Below are 17,106 nucleotides of genomic sequence, written 5' to 3'. Positions count from 1 at the left end.
CTGATAGAGAGGTGGCAGCTGGAGGTTGGCTTGTGGGCTGAGAGGAGAGGAAGGCAGGTGCCTTTGGGAGGGGTACAGAGGGAGGCAGTGGGAGTGTGTGTGTGTGTGTGTGTGTGTGTGTGACCAGGGATGGCGTCTCTGTTCTGTCATCAACATGGTCATTGGGGAGCATCTCGGGTTCATGGTGGGGTCTGTGGGTACGACACAGGGATGAGGAGTACTGTCTGTCCACACACCCCAGCAGAGAGCAGAGCATCTGCAGCGCTGCCCTCCAGCCCTGGACTTGTCAGCCTGCGTAGCGCCACCTCACTCCATTTGTTTTAGCTGCATGGACATATCTCTGGTACCGCTAGAAGCAGATGTCTGAGTAGGCAGAGAAGGAGTTAGACCAAATGGTTTTCTGTTCTTGAATGCGCCTCGTCTCTGCTCCTCACCGAATGTTGTATACACACATACCCATATCCGTAGGCAGAGGCATGGCGATATTTGGGGAAAAGCCCAGGGTGCTTGTCATGGGCTTTCAGATGTCGCACGAGAGGTCACTCAGGTCCTTCTCTTAGCTTAAATCTCAGTCTAGAAGGGATTTTAAAGGAATTTCACATTTTGCCTCCACAGTCACATCCCTAGAGGACAGAATAAAGGACTTAAAAGCAAGGCCCTGATAGTGTTGGGCCATGTGGCCGTGCATGTGTGCAGGTATAACCAGACACACCTGAGCCTTTCTGCCCCCACCTGGAGGCCCCTCTCAGTATCACTCATCGAAAAAGAAACACAACTCTGAATGCCATGAAGAGTAAATTCCATGTTTACTGAAGGTTTCCGTGAGGAGCTGGTGGTGAATGAGACTAGACCATTCCACACTCAGAAAAACTCCCTAAAAATGTCATCACTCCACTTGTGTCCCCTAAGTCTCATTCAATATGACAAATGCTCCCAAATATTTCTTCTCTATGTCTTAAAAAAGAACAAAACCGAGCCTTGCCCCTGCCTCTCCGCTCACTCTCTTTCTGTTTACATCCCTTCTTATCCACCCTATGCCTTTTTGAGACAGGGCCTCGCTCTGCCACCCAGGCTGAAGTGCAGTGGTGCGATCACGGCTCACTGCAGCCATCCATTACTTCATCCTCCTCCCACAGCTCCAGCCCTACAGGGTCCTGTGAGCCCCTCTCTACGGGTGTGGAGACGAGAAACTGTGGAAATAAAAGACACAAGACACTGAGAAAGAGAAAACAGAGTTTGGGCCCAGGGATCCACGTCCACTGCCAATCAAAGCAGGGAGTCCTTTGGCCCCGAGTACCTGAACCCTCTGACTTTTACTGAGCACTAAGCAGGGGGCAGGGAAGGTAAGGTGAGGTCATGGTGGTCAGTGATAGGGTCAGGTAAATCACGTGTCGTGGAGATGGGGTCCCAGGACTTTCAAGTAGCCAAGGCAAGGAGAAAACCTAATGCAACGGCACTTTTTCATACTTGTCAAGAAAGAACAAAGACATTAAGATTTGTGTTACTATTACTGATTTTATCTTTTAAGAGAAGGAGGGACCAGGTGCAGAGGCAGAGTGTGAGAGTGGACAGAGAACATGACCTCTGAAGCACAGCATCACATAGAGACAGTTAAACCCCCGGATGTCTGCGGGCCTCCCTGACAGCCATCAGGCCTTACCACAAGAGCTTAGAGAAGCGGAGTTTTCTCCTAACTCCCCCAAGGAAGGAGACGTCTCGGGCATTTTGGACATCTCCTTTCCTAGCAGCTAAACAGCAGGTGCTTTCCCAGCGCTGGTGGTGCTGAACAGCTGAGGCGCCCTCCAGCAGCCCTTATGCTGGCGTGACAGAGGGCTTAGAGAATCTTGCCTTAGGATCACTTTGTTCACAATGTCACCTCAGTTCCATGCTTCAGAACCCAATAATCATTAGTAAGATTAAAAGATTATATTGAGTATATATATTTCTGTGATTACATATGAGTAACTATGTGATTATTCATGATTATATATAGGAATAACTATGTAACTATATCTCTTATTCTTTTCTTTCTTTTTTTAAAGATGGGGTTTCACCATGTTGGTCGGGCTGGTCTTGAACTCCCAACCTCAGGTGATCCGCCCGCCTTGGCCTCCAAAGTGCTTGGATTACAGGCGTGAGCCACCATGCCCAGCCCTCTCTAATTCTTTTCTAATTCTGTATTCATATGGGAACAGGCCGAGGCTTCAGACCCTTGCCTCAGCACTTGCGGGGTCTCCCATGGGGTCTCCCACCCACACTGAGGCAGAGAAATCACTTGAACCCAGGAGGCAGAGGTTGCAATGAGCCGAGATTATGCCACTGCACTCCAGCCTGGGTGACAGTGAGACTCTATCTCAAAAGAAAAAAAGGTTATCGTTAGTCATCTGGTCCCTGTCACAATACATATTTACATAGAAACTTGTATGTGTTATATCCTTTTCATCTCTGTCTGTTTTCCTGGTTCTTCCTGGATTTCCACCTCTTCCTCCCTGTGTCTTTCGGCCTGACACTGACATGATGCCTGCATTTCAGCATATAGTCCTGGGGCTGTGCAGACTCCTATGCCTTAATAGCTCCGGGGAAGGTGTTCTCAATCCCACCTTCTCAACAGCTTGGCATTGTCTCGGTTAGACTTTTGGGAGTTTCTTTCCAGTGATGACCCTCCTCCCATGGGCTGCAGGCCAAGTTTCCTAGTCTAGCGGATTCTGCAAAGATCTGAGGAACAGTGGCTTTGAAAAGCCACACATGGCTCTGCTCTCCCCAAGTACCCGCAAAGCCCATCTAGCCAGCTCTCTGACCCGGACGTCTTGTGTCTTTCATTTCTTCTGCCTTCACTCTGATCTCAGAGCACTCTGCCCGGCCTGTCCTCACACTCCTGGTGTCCTCCCTACCCTGCCTGCACCACATTGCCCCATTCCCACAGATGGCCTAATGACGTTCCAAGCAGGGGGCTTGGTGGGTTCCAGGCAGGGAGGAGATACATGGGCTGGTGGGGTAAGCCAGGTTGAAGCTTTTGTGCTTTTGTAATGAAAATATCCACATGTAGCCTTGTCTTGGTGCTGCTCCTTCCTCCCATCCAGGGTGCTCTTTCTCTCTCTCTCTCTCTCTCTCTCTCTCTCTCCCTTCCTTCTTCCTTTCCTTTCCTTTCTTTTCTTTTTTTGAGATGGAGTCTCACTCTATCTCCCAGGCTGGAGTGCAGTGGTACAATCTCGGCTCACTGCAACCTCTGCCTCCTGGGTTCAAGAGATTTTCCTACCTAACCCTCCCAAGTAGCTGGGATTACAGGTGCACACCACCGCTCCCAACTAATTTTTGTATTTTTGGTAGAGACGGGGTTTCACCATGTTGGCCAGGCTGGTCTCAAACTCTTGACCTCAGGTGATTCACCCACCTTGGTCTCAGAAAGTGTTGGGATTACAGGCGTGAGCCACTGCACCTGGCTGCCTTTTTTTCTTTTTCTTTTTTGAGACAGGGTCTCACTCTATTGCCCAGGCTGGAGTGCAGTGGTGCAATCATGGCTCACTGCAGCCTTGGCTTCCTGGGCTTACGGGATTCTCTGATCTCAGCGCCCCCTCCCTGCTCACAGTAGCTGGGATTACAGGCATGCATCGCTATGCATGGCAAACTTTTTTTGTTGTTTTTGAGATGGAGTCTCACTCTTGTCGCCCAGGCTGGAGTGCAAAGGCACGATCTCGGCTCACTGCAATATCCACCTCCAGGGTTCAAGTGATTCTCCAGCCTTAGTTTCCCGAATAGCTGTGATTACAAGCATGCACCACTATGCCTGGCTATTTTTTTGTATTTTTAGTAGAAACGAGGTTTCACCATGTTGGCCAGGCTGGTCTGGAACTCCTGACCTCAGGTGATCTGCCCTCCTCGGCCTCCCAGAGTGCTGGGATTACAGGCATGAGCCACCACACCCGGCCATACCTAAGTTTTTAATTTTTTTGTAGAGAAAGAGGTCTCCCTATGTTGCTCAGGCTGGTCTTGAACTCCTGGGCTCAAGCAATCCTCCTGCCTCAGTCTCCCAAAGCGCTGGGGTTACAGGCGTGAGCCACCGCGGCTGGCCTGTGGCAGAATTTAAGTTGCGCGGATGGATATTTAAGTTAGACTGCCTTGTAAGATCTCTTTAGGCCAATTAAAAGAGAATGCTGAAACAGGAGGCCATGGGGTGCCTGCTGCTCAGGCAGGTGGTAAACTTTGCTCTCTATCTCCCTCTGGTGGTTAATAAAGGTAATGATGGACAATAATCACCCCTGATTTGGGGACCAAGCTTGTGGGAGATAGGGATGAGGAGAGGGAATTGCCTAAGGAGAGGAAGACCCAGCCACCTGCCCCGTGGGCCCCTTCCTGTCTCTCTGACTTATAGAGTGCACTGCAGACAGACAAGACATTGGGGCAGAGCATTGTTTCCTTACTCGTTTTTCCTTTTGTTGTTGTTGTTTTGTTTTGTTTGAGATGGAGTTTTGTTCTTGTTTTCCAGGCTGAAGTGCAATCTTGGCTCCCTGTAACCTCTGCCTCTGGGATTCAAGTGATTCTCCTGCCTCAACCTCCCTAGTAGTGGGGATTACAGGCGCCCGCCACCCACACCCAGCTAATTGTTGCATTTTCAGTAGAAATGGGGTTTCACTGTGTTGGCTACGCTGGTCTTGAACTCCTAACCTTAGGTGATCCACTCACCTCGGCCTTCCAAAGTGCTGAGATTACTGGCAAGAGCCACAGCGCCTAGCTGCTTCTCTGAATTTTCACCAGCTCCCCCAGGCTTATCCTCAAGCCCCACCTTGCCTTCCCTAGCCATGGGCGGGCAGGGCTGGGGATCCCTGATTCAGAAAATATCTGGAGAGCCAGCTGTTGTTGGCCAGCGCCCGAAATATGGAGAGGCTGACTTACAGGACACAGAGTGGGGTCGAGGCATTTGGCTCCCAGGTGTGAGGAGGGTCTTTCTCCTTGGTCTCCTTGTATGTCAAGGCCACAGAGTCCCATCAGGGCCTGACCACTTTCAGCTCCTCATCTCAAAGTAGCTCAAAGTAAAGACAGAAGGGCCCCACCTTCCCCTGGAAGAAATTCTAGTCCAGGATGGTTTCTATCTGTACAGTGGAGAAAAAACATCACAGGATGCTTTGCATTTAGGGAGCCACCAGCTTCAGAAGTGATCTGCAGTACAGTTTATTTATTTATTTATTTTTGAGACAGAATCTTGCTCTGCTGCCCAGGCTGGAGTGCAGTGTTGTGATCTCGGTTCACTGCAAACTCTGCCCCCCCAGGTTCGAGTGATTCTCCTGCCTCAGCCTCCCAAGTAGCTGGAATTACAGCGGTGCACCACCATGCCTGGCTAATTTTGTACTTTTGGTAGAGATGGGGTTTCACCATATTGGCCAGGCTGGTGTTGAACCCTTGACCTCAGGTGATCCACCTCCCCTTGGCCTCCCAAAGTGCTGGGATTCCAGGTGTGAGCCACCACATCTGGCCAAATATAATTCTTAATAACTTTTATAACAAGGAGTCCTGCATTTTCATTTTGCACTGGGACCCGTAAATTTTGTGGTAGGCCTTGCTTGGTACCATTGGGCCTAACTTAGTAGGCCTGGCACATCAGGGATGGCCTTCACCCTCATTCCTGACCCTCACCACACAGAGCCGCCAGCAGGTGCAGAATGTTCCCTCAGCATGGAGTTGAGGTTGCTGAAGTCTCCCGCAGTCCTGCAGCCATTCAAAGACTCCGTTCCTACCCCCAGTCCTCCCTCCCAGAACTGGCTCTTGTAGATCCAGGACTAGATTAACCTGGAGAGAGATGGGAAGTGATGATCCCCAGGCAATTAGAGACAGCGAGCTTCCTGAAGGAGGGGATGCAGGTCTTCACGCTCAGAATGGCCATTCCATCAGGGCAAGGGCCCAGTCTCTTTCCCCAGGAAGAAGCCTCCTCAGGCGGGCTAAGATCTCCGGGGAGGAGGTCGATCACGCCCCATCCAGCCCTCCTCTGGCCTTACCAGCTTGTAGCTCCGCCCTCAGCCACCTTAAGCCCAGCCTATCATCCCCCACCATCCAACTTACACGCTAGCTTGGACTCGGTCTTCGGCGCTCGAAGTGTGTTCCTCAGCACTTGAACCCTATCCCAGATCCCGCCCCGCCCCTGGGCAATCTACCCCTCCCGCTGCTACCTTAAGCCCCGCCTCTCGTCCCTAGTAGTCCTGCCGTCACCACCCAGCCCCGCCCCCTGAACTCCATCACCACCTCTGCCCGGCAGCCCGCAATTCCGCCCACTTCGCTCCAGCCCCGCCTTCACCGCCTCAGCCCCACCTCCGCACCAGCTCCGCCCTCATCGCCCCAGCCCTAGGTCCGCCCAAGCCCGGTCCTCAAATCCCCAGCTGCACCCTCATCACCCCAACCCCGCCTCTGCCCTAGCCTCGCCCTCACTGCTTAAGCCCACCACACTCCGGCCCCGCCTCCCCAGCCACGCTTCCACCGCCCCAGCCACGCCTCCACCCCGGCCCTCCGGTCACTCTCCGCAGAAGCTCTGCCGCCCGGGTCTGGGCCTTCCGCACCGCAGCAATTCCTTCACCTCCACCTGCAGTGCCTGAAACTCCATGTGCTCCTGTGGGGCCATCTCGGGCCCAGACTGAGCTGTGGGTTCAGGACAGTGGGGACTGGGACCCTACCCCTCTCCACCCTCTTCGACCTCTCTTTACTGAGCAAGTCCCTCATTCCCAGGCAGAGGTTCCTTTCTGGGGCGTGGCGCCCCGTTCCCCCGTGCAGACTCTTCACTAGGAAAAGATGGTCGGAGCAGGGTCTTGCGGTGAGGCAGCGTGGGAGCTCAACGCCTTAAGACGTTTTCCGATGGGTATTGAGGATCCTGTCTTGGGGAAAGGGACACACCCTGTCATCATGGATGACTGCCACAGATGGAGAGCGAAAGCACGAGGAGGGAAAGCCCAAACCGAAGAGGCGTCCTGTGCTTTGGTGCAGCATTGGGTGGGCCTAGCCTCAGCCTACCTAGAACAGCGTGGTGGGGGTTGGGGGAAATGATGTACCGAAAAGTCCCAAGAAACCTGTGGCTACCATCGCAGTCAGCACTACGTTCCGCCAATGTCCAGGAGACCTCTCTGCATCCCACCCACCAACACCCCGAAGCCTTTCCCTTGAGAAGGGGCTCTGGGCTTCAGTTGCGGACTTGACAGCTTTCTTTCCTTTGCTTAGGAAGGGGGTCTCTGTGCCCCTCTTACCTTCTAAGGCTTTGTCCACCCTTGGGGCAGGGATGGGGAGAAGAGTCCTCTGCTTCTCCCACCTTCTGAGGGCATTTTCAGCTTCTTGTTCTTGGATGGGGGATGTCTGCAAAGGTCAGAAATGGGGCACTTGGCTGGGCTTGGTGGCTCACGCCTGTAATCTCAACACTGGGACGCTGAGGCAGGCAGATCACACGAGGACAGGAGTTCGAAACCAGCCTGGTCAACATGGAGAAACCCCATCTCTACTAAAAACGCAAAATTAGCCGGCATGGTGCTGTGTGCCTGTAGTCAGCTACTTGGGAGTTTGAGGCAGGAGAATTGCTTGAACCCGGGAGGTGGAGATTACAGTGAGTGGAGATCATACCATTGCACTCCAGTCTGAGTGACAAGAGACTTGTCTCAGGCTGGGTGCTCTGGCTCATGCCTATAATCCCAGTACTTTGGGAGACCGAGGTGGGTGGATCACGAGGTCAGCAGTTCAAGATCAGCCTGGCCAACATGGTGAAACCCCATCTCTACTAAAAATACAAAAATTTCCCAGGCGTGGTGGTGCATGCCTGTAGTCCCAGCTACTCAGGAGGCTGAGGCAGGAGAATCACTTGAACCTGGGAGGTAGAAATTGCAGTGAGTCAAGATTGTGCCATTGCATTCCAGCCTGGGCAATACAGTGAGATTCTGTCTCAAAAAAAAAAAAGAGAGAGAGAAATGGGGCACTGGGCACTGGCCTTTCTGTTGATTCTCAACCTCCCCAGCCCCCCTGCCCCGCATCCCCACCACCCCACACCCAACACATAACATACAGTTTGGCCTCCAGGACGGGACAGGTGGGTGCATGGTGCAGGCATAAGGGAGTCACACAGCAGGGGATGTGAAATAAGGATTGGAAGGGACCCAGGAGAGAGTGCAGTCACCAGCTGGTTTGGAAGACTCCAAACTTCCAAATTTCAGCTCAGCTCTGAGGGCCTGGCCTTGAATAGGAACCGTCCCTGGGAGGCTGCCTCCCCTCCCCTCCCTCGCACTCTATGCTGTGACTCCAGGTCTTCTCCCCAGTGACTCGGTGCTTTTGGGGGCAAAAGGCGGTGATGATGCTCCTGTGTGGAAACAGAGAGCCCTAGAAAAGACAGCCATCCACAGGGCAGGAGGGGAGGGGAGGAGATGGGAGAGAATGAAAGAAGGGAACCCTGGCAGAGGGTGGGAGAACCCTGGCTGCAGTGGAGCTGCCTGGGAAAAGTGCCAGCGGGGAACCTCGAAACCTGGGCTTTGCTCACAGATTGACCCTGGGTCAGTCCCTGGACTTTTCCAAAGTCCAGTTTCCTAAACTCTATGAAGTGGTGATTGCAATAGCAGTTTTGCCTTCCTCCCAGGATTCCTGTGAGATGATAGATTTTAAAAGTCCTTAACAAAGACAAAAGTGTGAAGGGGAATGGCACAGCATGCAGAGGAGAGTAGGGGCTTCATGGGGGAAGGAGGGGGCAAGTGTGCATGGAAGGGGTGGGGCAGAGAAGGCATCTCAGAGACTGTCAATCTTGAGCCCCACAGCAGTGAGGTGGGGATGGAGCTGCTCCTCTTCTCCAGCATGGCTTCCCTTAGCATCTCCATGGGCTTGGTCACCACATATAGATTCTCCCCATCCTCCGCAAGCTTCTGGAGGAAGGACTGCACTGGCTACTTCAGCTTTGTGGAAGGGGTGGGGCTAGACGCCGAGGCTGCCAGTCGGTAGACCCTGTACCCACTTCAGCACCCTGGGCTCACGGTTGTCTTTCTGTATCTCTCCCTTATTTCATTCCCTTGGAAAGGGAGTATATGTGTGTCCCAGAGGGTCAGGGCCCCGTGGATTCTAGTCCTGCTTCCTCCTTCCCTCCCATGTGACCTTGGATAACCTGCTGCCTGTCTTGGGCCTTTTTGTAAAATAAAGATCCCGGCCAGCTTGAGCAGTCCACATGGTTCTGGGTGGGTCCTGCTCCTCTGTGCCAGCCCCCAGCATCTGGCCTGGTATCCTCAACCTGCCTCCTCACCCCACCCTGCAGCTCACCTCTTCCTCAGGTTTTCCAGATCATTCACCATGATGGCTGAGGTTTTGGATGTCCAGGGAGTTTTGACATTTGCCCTTGACAGTGACAGAGGTATTCACCAGGACCCTGTGACTGCAGTCTTGGTGATCTTGAGTCTTTTCTTAGATCTACAGGAGAGACATGCCCGTGTGCTTGTTCCCTCTGCAGGAAGTATTCCCTGATAAATTGCCTCGGCTCTAAAAGTGAATGGGAATTGAGGGCTGACCTTAGACATGGATATTAGTGTGGGGACTTAAGTTTTGTCTGGTGTTCTAAAAGAGGAAGATGGCAATTGTCGTGAGTGTAGAAATGTATATATATATATATATATTTTTTTTTTTTTTTTTTTTGAGACCGAGTCTTGCTCTGTTGCCTAGGCTGGAGTGCGATGGCATGATCTTGACTCACTGCAACCTCCGCCTCCTGGGTTCAAATGATTCTCCTGTCTCAGCCTCCCAAGTAGTTGGGATTATAGGCACCCGACACCACACCCAACTAAATTTTGTATTTTTAGCAGAGACAGTTTCACTGGGTTGGCCAGGCTGGTCTCGAACTCCTGACCTCTCAGGTGATCTACCTGCCTCGTCCTCCCAAAGTGCTGGGATAACAGGCATGAGCCACCGTGCCCAGCAGAAATGTATATTATGATTGGGGAAGATCAATTGGATTCCAGGGGCCCGAGACAGACACATGCGTGTGCATGCATGTGCATGTGTGGTGGTAGTGGGACATGAAAGGGGACAGAGAGAATGGCGAAGAAGCATGATGTGCCCACCCCAAGTGCTGGAGACTCCAGAGCCATCTTCTTTCCAAAGGGCTGTGGTGCTCAGCAGATACTGGGCTTGCTAGCCAGGCATGGTGGCTTGTGCCTATAGTTCCATCTATCTGGGGGGCTGAGGCAGGAGGATTGCTTGAGCTTAGGAGTTTGAGGCTGCAGTGATCTATGGTCACGCCATTGTACTCCAGCCTGAGAGAAAGAGTGAGACCCTGTCTCTAAATAAAAATTAAAAAAAAAAGAAAAGAAAAAGATTGGGCTTTTAGGCTGCTTTGATTTGCATGGTCCCAGGAGCAGATCTTGGACCAGTGGGAAGAAAGGAGGAAAAAGGAATTAGTTGAAGTTGAGTTAGCATTTTCCAACAGTCATTCGGCCTTATTTACTTCAGACCCAATAAGATGGTAGTTCTTTCTCGAGTGCATCACCAGCTCCCTGCTTCTGAGAATGAACACTCCAAGACTGGACCTTTTCTGCAGGTAACCCAAAGTTAATATGACTGAGCTCATGCATTTTGCCAATATGCATAGGCCCCTGTGAGGCAGGGGGAGTCAGTTTTCCACACAGGGCCACTTAAGAGCCACTAAAATGCCCTACTGCAATGACTCCTGAGTTCTTAGACATTTAATCATGTCCCTCCCTGCCGCTAGGCTGTACTTTCTCACTGCTGTTATTCTGACCCTCTGTAATATAATTTTTGCTAGTTCAAACATATTGTTTCTAACTTGTTATAAGCAGGAAACCATAGTCCTGAAATTACTAGAACTCTTGTAAACTAAGAATGAATGAGTTCTGAGAGAGGGTTCCTGTGAGCAAAGTACATGACCCTTCATCAGTGTTTGATTGAGATGCCCCTTCTGGGCTCACATGGCCACTGTGCACCGTCCTGTCTTCCTGGACTGTCATCACTGATACACTAGCCTGTCAGGTCCCCAGGGTCAGGCACAACTTCCTCATCTTTGTAGCTGCAGCGCCTGGCATGCAGTAGGAACTCAACAGATGGTGTTTGTTTGTTTGTTTTGAGACAGAGTTTCCTTCTGTCACCCAGGCTGGAGCGCAGCGTCGCAATCTTGGCTCACTGTAACCTCTGCCTACCTGGTTCAAGCAATCCTTCTGCCTCCGACTCCAAAGTAGCTGGGATTCAGGCCCGAGCCACCATACCTGGCTAATTTTTTTTTTTTTTTTTTTTTTTTTTTTTTTTTGTGATGGAGTCTTGTTCTGTCACCCAGGCTGGAGTGCAATGGCACGCTCTCTGCTCACCAAAACCAAATGAATCTCCTGCCTTAGTTTTCCTGAGTAGCTGGGGTAATAGGTGTGCGGTACCACACCCGGTTAGTTTTTGTATTTTTAGTAGAGACAGGGCTTCACCATGTTGGTTATGCTGGTCATGATCCGCCTGCCTCGGCCTCCCAAAGTGCTGGGATTACAGGCATGAGCCACCAAGCCCAGCCAAGTTTTCTTTCTTTCTTTTTTTTTCCCAGATGAAGTTTCACTCTTGTTGCCCAGGCTGGAATGCAATGGTGTGATCTCGGCTCACCGCAACCTCCAACTCCTGGTTTCAAGTGATTCTTCTGCCTCAGCATCCCAAGTAGCTGGCATTACAGGCACACACCACCATACCAAGCTAATTTTGTATTTTTAGTAGAGACAGGATTTTTCCATGTTGGTCAGGCTGGTTTTGAACCCCTAACCTCAGGTGATCTACCCCCGTCAACCTCCCAAAGTGCTGGGAATACAGGCGTGGAGTCACTGCGCCAGGCCCCACCCTGCTAATTTTTGTATTTTTGGTAGAGACCAGGTTTCACCATGTTGGCCAGGCTTGTCTCGAACTCCTGAGCTCAAGGCCCATCTTGGCCTCCCAAAATGCTAGGATTACAGGCTTGAGCCTGTCCGGCCAACAGATGCTTGTTGAATGAAGGCATGGGCTTGTGGTGGCTTCCATTTGGCAGTTTGGAGGCCTTGTTCTAATTTTCCTTCGCCTTTCTGGTTTTGGGCAACTGTTCCTTGGTGGTAAGAGAGGTTGATGATGGCAGAGTCTCAGAGAGCTAAGGGAAAAATGTTTCTAGCAGTTTGAACTCCTGTTAGTCCAATGGGGGAGGCAGTCCCTCCTTCTTAAATAAGCTCCTGGGGTTGCCTCTGGTTTTGATGCACCTCACTCTGTAGGAGACCTCAGTCTCAGGATTGTGCTTGAAGCCTCTGTTTATGAGCACAACTCAGGAAAGGGTGGAGCTTCACTCCCCCTTGGCTAGGTACCGTCAGAGTACCCTTGGCTTTCTGCCGCTCCAGGCCTCAAATCCGCAGGGTGGGAAGAAGCTAGTGGTGGAAGGGCTGTGTGGGCCTGTAATTGTCCGAAGGGTTTACTTTGCATGCTTCCTAGACAGAGCCAATTTGTCAAGACAGGGGAATTGCAATAGAGAAACTAATTCATGCATAGCCTGCAGAGTGGAAGACCAGGGTTTTATTATTACTCAAATTAGTCTCTCTCAGCATTCGGGGAGCAGAGCTTTTTTGTTCTTTTTTTTGAGACAGAGTCTCACTCTTTTGCCAGGCTGGAGTGCAGTGGCATGGTCTCTGCTCACTGCAACTCCACCTCCTGGGTTCAAACAATTCTCTTGCCTCAGCCTCCTAAGTAGCTGGGACTACAGGCATAAGCCACCATGCCCAATTAATTTTTGTATTTTTTTAGTAGAGATGGGCTTCACCATGTTGGCCAGGATGGTCTCAATCTCTTGACCTCGTGATCTGCCCACCTCGGCCTCCCAAAGTGCTGGGATTACAGGCTTGAGCCACTGCACCTGGCCTGTTTTTTGTTTATTGTTTGAGATGGAGTCTCGCTCTGTCACCAGGCTGGAGTGCAGTGGCACGATCTTGACTCACTGCAACCTCCAACTCCCTGGTTCAAGGGATTCTCCTGCCTCAGCCTCCCGAGTAGCTGGAATTATAGGCGCCCGCCACCACACCTGGCTAATTTTTGTATTTTTAGTAGAGATGGGGTTTCACCATGTTGACCAGGCTAGTCTTGAACTCCTGACCTCATGATCTGCCTGTCTCAGCCTCCCAAAGTGCTGGGATTACAGGTGTGAGCTACTGCGCCAGGCTGGGAGCAGAGTTTTTAAATAACCTGGTGGGTTGGGGGAAACCGGTGAACCAGGAATGCTGATTGGTCAGAGATGAAATCATAGGGAGGCGAAGCTGTCTTCTTGTGTTCAGTCAATTCCTGGGCAGGGGCCATAAGATCAGATGAGCCAGTTTATTGATCTGGGTGGGGCCAGCGGATCCATCAAGTGCAGGGTCTGCAAAATATCTCAAGCCCTGATCTTAGGAGCAGTTTAGAGAGGATAAGAAGCTTGTAGCCTCCAGTTGCACAACTTCTAAACCATAATTTCTAATCTTGTGGCTAATCTACAAAGGCAGTCTAGTCCCCAGGCAAGAAGGAGGTCTGCTTTGGGAAAGGGCTGTCACCATCTTTGTTTAAACTATAAACTATAAACAAAGATTTTCCCAGAGGTAATTCAGCCTGTGCCCAGGAATGAACGAGGGCAGCTTGGAGGTTAAAAGCAAGATGGAGTCAGTTAAGTTAAATCTCTTTCACTGTCTCAGTCGTAATTTTGCAAAGGCAGTTTTAGGCCTCTCTCTCCTCCCATCACAGCCCACTGGCTCCGTGATGCTGCTTGTGGTGACAAGCTGGGACCTGGGCCCAGGCCGAGGGGATTCTTGCCTCAGGCCTGGCCTGCCAGTAGGCTGGGTTGTCTCGGTTCCTGCGTCAGTCTCCAGCACTTCCGCGTGGGAGCGTTTGGGACTGATGTGGTGTGTCTCCCAGAATAGCGTGCCTTTTCCCTCCCTCTGTCCCAGGCAGAAGGGCCAAAGCAGGCAATATCACTGAAGTTGTCCAGCTGCGTCACCAGGCTTCAGCGGTTTCTCAGAACCAGAGGTCCTATGATCCCTGGTCCATGGCAGAGGTGAGGATGGGAGTGAGGTCAGTTACGCCACCCTCTCCTGCCTGCCCAGTGGACAAGCACTAGCCTGAGGTCAGGATGCTGAGGGAGGAGCCCAGGGGTTGTGGGCAGTCGTTCTGGACAGGAGCCTCTCTGAGTGTGTCGGCACAGCCCTGGCCAGTCTGTGGACTCTAATGGCAGGGGCTGGGAGGCAGAAGGGGAGAGAGGAAGCTGGCCTCCAGCCCAGAGGGAGCACCCTCCAACCAAAGGGATGGCGGACGGGCTGGGGACAAGCTCAGCACCCGTCTTCCTCACTACCAGGCCACACGTGCCCAGGAAGAATGAGCAATAGGAGATCAAAGCATTGATAAAAGTGACTTTATTGAGCTGTCCAGGGATGTCCTAGGGTCTCCTCACTTCCCTTAGCTCTCCAGTCACCATCCCCAGCTCAGTAATAGAGTCCACCTTCCTCCCATGAGAAGGAGCTCAGGAAACTCATTGGTATATAAAACAGGGGATGGAGAGAGATAGGGATTCTCTGGATAGGGACCCTGCGCTGGAGTGGGGGATCCCCAGTAGAGGGCACAGGAAGAGGAGCAGCCTGGCGGCAAGAGAAGCAAGAAGCGAGGGAAGGCTCTCAGGGGAGGCAGAGGGAGAAGAGAGGGGGAGCCCACAGTGTCCTTTTAAATCTGGCTACAGCCTGGCTTTTGTCTTTGCCTCCAGCTTGTTCCCATCCCCCCTCCCCTTTCCCCTCTTTGCACCTTCTCTTCCAGCCCTAGGGTGAGTCTTACTGCTGCCCAGACATTCTGAGTCGTTGCACATCTTTCTTTCTTTCTCCACGCCTTTCATCTAGTGTCTCTCTTTTGTCTCTCTTTTCTGTCCAAAGCTCTCCCTAATCTTTTTTTTTTTTGAGACCAGGTCTCGCTCTGTGGCCTAGACTGGAGTGCAGTGGCACAATCTTGGCTCACTGTAACCTCCACCTCCCGGGTTCAAATGATTCTCCTGTCTCAGCCTCATGACTAGCTAGGATTACAGGTGCATGCTACGATGCCCTGCTAATTTTTTGTATTTTTAGTAGAAACGGGTTTTCACGATGTTGGCCAGGCTGATGTTGAACTCCTGACCTTAGGTGATCCACCCACTTTGGCCTCCCACTGCACTTGGCCTCCCCATTCTTTAAGAATCCGTTCAGCACTTTGGGAGGCTGAGGCAGGCAGATCACGAGGTCAAGAAATCGAAACCAGCCTGGCCAACAGGGTGAAACCTGTCTCTACTAAAAAATACAAAAATTAGCCGGGCATGGTGGCGTGCACCTGTAGTCCCAGCCACTCGGGAGGCTGAGGCAGAGGCAAGAGAATCGCTTGAACCCAGGAGGCGGAGGTTGCAGTGAGCCGAGATCGTGCCACTGCACTCCAGCCTAGTGACAGAGTGAGACTGTCTCAAAAAAAAAAAAAATGCCAGGTGCTGCAGTGGCTTATGCCTGTAATCCCAGTACTATGGGAGGCTGAGGTGGGTGGATCACGAGGTCAAGAGATCGAGACCATCCTGGCCAACATGGTGAAACCCCCGGCTCTACAAAAAATACAAAAAAATTAGCTGGGCATGGTGGTGCGCGCTTGTAGGCCCAGCTTCTCAGGAGGCTGAGGCAGAAGAATCTCTTAACCAGGAGGAAGAGGTTGCAGTGAGCCAAGATTGCGCCACTGCACTCCAGCAGCGTGGTGACAGAGCCAGACTCCATCTCAAAAACAAAACAAAAGTAGAATCAGTTTAAACAGCCTACGGTGAAGTCTTTGAGATCGCCCTGGGTCAGGTGCAGGCTTCCTCCTCAACCTGCTCCCCCCAGCCCCTCCTCCTGCTCCCACCCCACCTGCAGTCATTCTCTGTTCTGGGTTTTCTGAGTTTAGCACAAACTAGGCAGAGTAGGCACCAAAAAATTCCAGGCACCAAAGATGGTGTTGGGTAAGATGACAGAGAGTGAGCGAGCGAGTCGGTATTTAGGGAATAAAGGAGAAAGGGGTGGGACACACTGGGGGCAAAGGAGGCAGAGAGGGTCAGAGGAAAGGAGAAGGCATAGGGGCAGGAGTGTGGGGTGTGGCTGGAGGAGCTCCCTGGGTTTTCAGACCACTGTGCTGAGGGTGGAGGAGTCCTCGGATCGCACGGGCAGCACTGGGGCATGCTTGAGGGAGCGCCGGGTCTCATCTTGGTTCTGCCATACATAATGCACCAGGTAAGCCACAACGAGTGTCAGCCAGCCCCCCATGGTGACCAGCAGGGCCACATCGGTGCTCCTCCGGGCCCTGTCCTGCCCTGCGCCACACAGCTCTTTCTTCCCTGCCAGCAGCGGGAACTCCTGCCCCACAAAGTCTGGTGGGGCTCCAGGGCCACACACGATGCCTGTCCCAGTGCCCGGTGCCAGCCTCACCTGCCTGAGCACTTCCTGGAGGGCGCAGTCGCAGTGCCATGGGTTGGCGGATAGGTTCACTTGGATCTGTAGTCCCATAAAGGCCTCCACAGGCACCGAGGCCAGCTGGTTGGCAGAGAGGTCGAGGTGGCGCAGTGTGCCCTCCAGGCCCTGGAAAGCTGCCCCTGAGAGGTGGGCAAGGGCATTATGGGACAGATCCAGCTCCTCCAGGACAGCTAGGTGCTGGAAGGCACCAGCGGGCACCGATGCCAGCTGGTTGGCATCCAGGTAGAGCTTTCGGGTGTCGTTGGGGATGCCGGAGGGCACAGTGCTCAGGCCTGCCTGACTGCAGCGGAACGTCCGTTCACCTGCTTCTTTTGCCACATAGCAGCCCCGGGGAGGCACCCGGGGACTGGGCGCAGTACCCCCTGTGCCTATCACCAGCAGGAGGGACAGGAGGTGACCTGCTGGTGGGAGCATGGCCACAAATTGGCATAGTCCTGGAGTGGAGTAGGATCTGGGGAAGAAAAGGTCACATAAAGGAAGAGTGAGTAAAGAGAATCGCATGCCCACTGCCAGCTCTCTCCTCCTGAGGTCCCTCTGGGGAGTCCCTTTGGGCCGGGGCCTCCTCTCAAGGCTGGGTGACTTGTTCACTTCCTTCTTGGGGTATCTTGATTTGAGGCTCCTCGACAGGGCCTTTTGGGTAAAGGGTCTCTTGTGCTTC

General features: G+C 52.3%; 1 protein-coding gene across 1 annotated transcript; it reads right to left on the bottom strand.

The window, feature by feature from the left end:
• Window positions 1–14,344: 14,344 nt before the first annotated feature.
• On the bottom strand, window positions 14,345–16,894 carry LRRC3C (leucine rich repeat containing 3C). The gene has a single exon (XM_017973113.4). The coding sequence runs from the start codon at window positions 16,860–16,862 to the stop codon at window positions 16,098–16,100; it is 765 nt and encodes a 254-aa protein (XP_017828602.3). The 5' UTR covers window positions 16,863–16,894; the 3' UTR covers window positions 14,345–16,097.
• Between the last annotated feature and the right edge of the window lie 212 nt (window positions 16,895–17,106).

The sequence above is a fragment of the Callithrix jacchus genome, chromosome 5, assembly GCF_049354715.1.
Source record: "Callithrix jacchus isolate 240 chromosome 5, calJac240_pri, whole genome shotgun sequence".
NCBI classification, from domain to species: Eukaryota; Metazoa; Chordata; class Mammalia; order Primates; family Cebidae; genus Callithrix; species Callithrix jacchus.
The sequence above is the reverse complement of the archived record's forward strand: the minus strand, read 5'-3'. Positions and strand labels throughout refer to the sequence as shown.

Bases quoted from the DNA above. Each gene is read 5' to 3' on its own strand.
- LRRC3C (XM_017973113.4), bottom strand. From the start codon at position 16,862: ATGCTCCCACCAGCAGGTCACCTCCTGTCCCTCCTGCTGGTGATAGGC.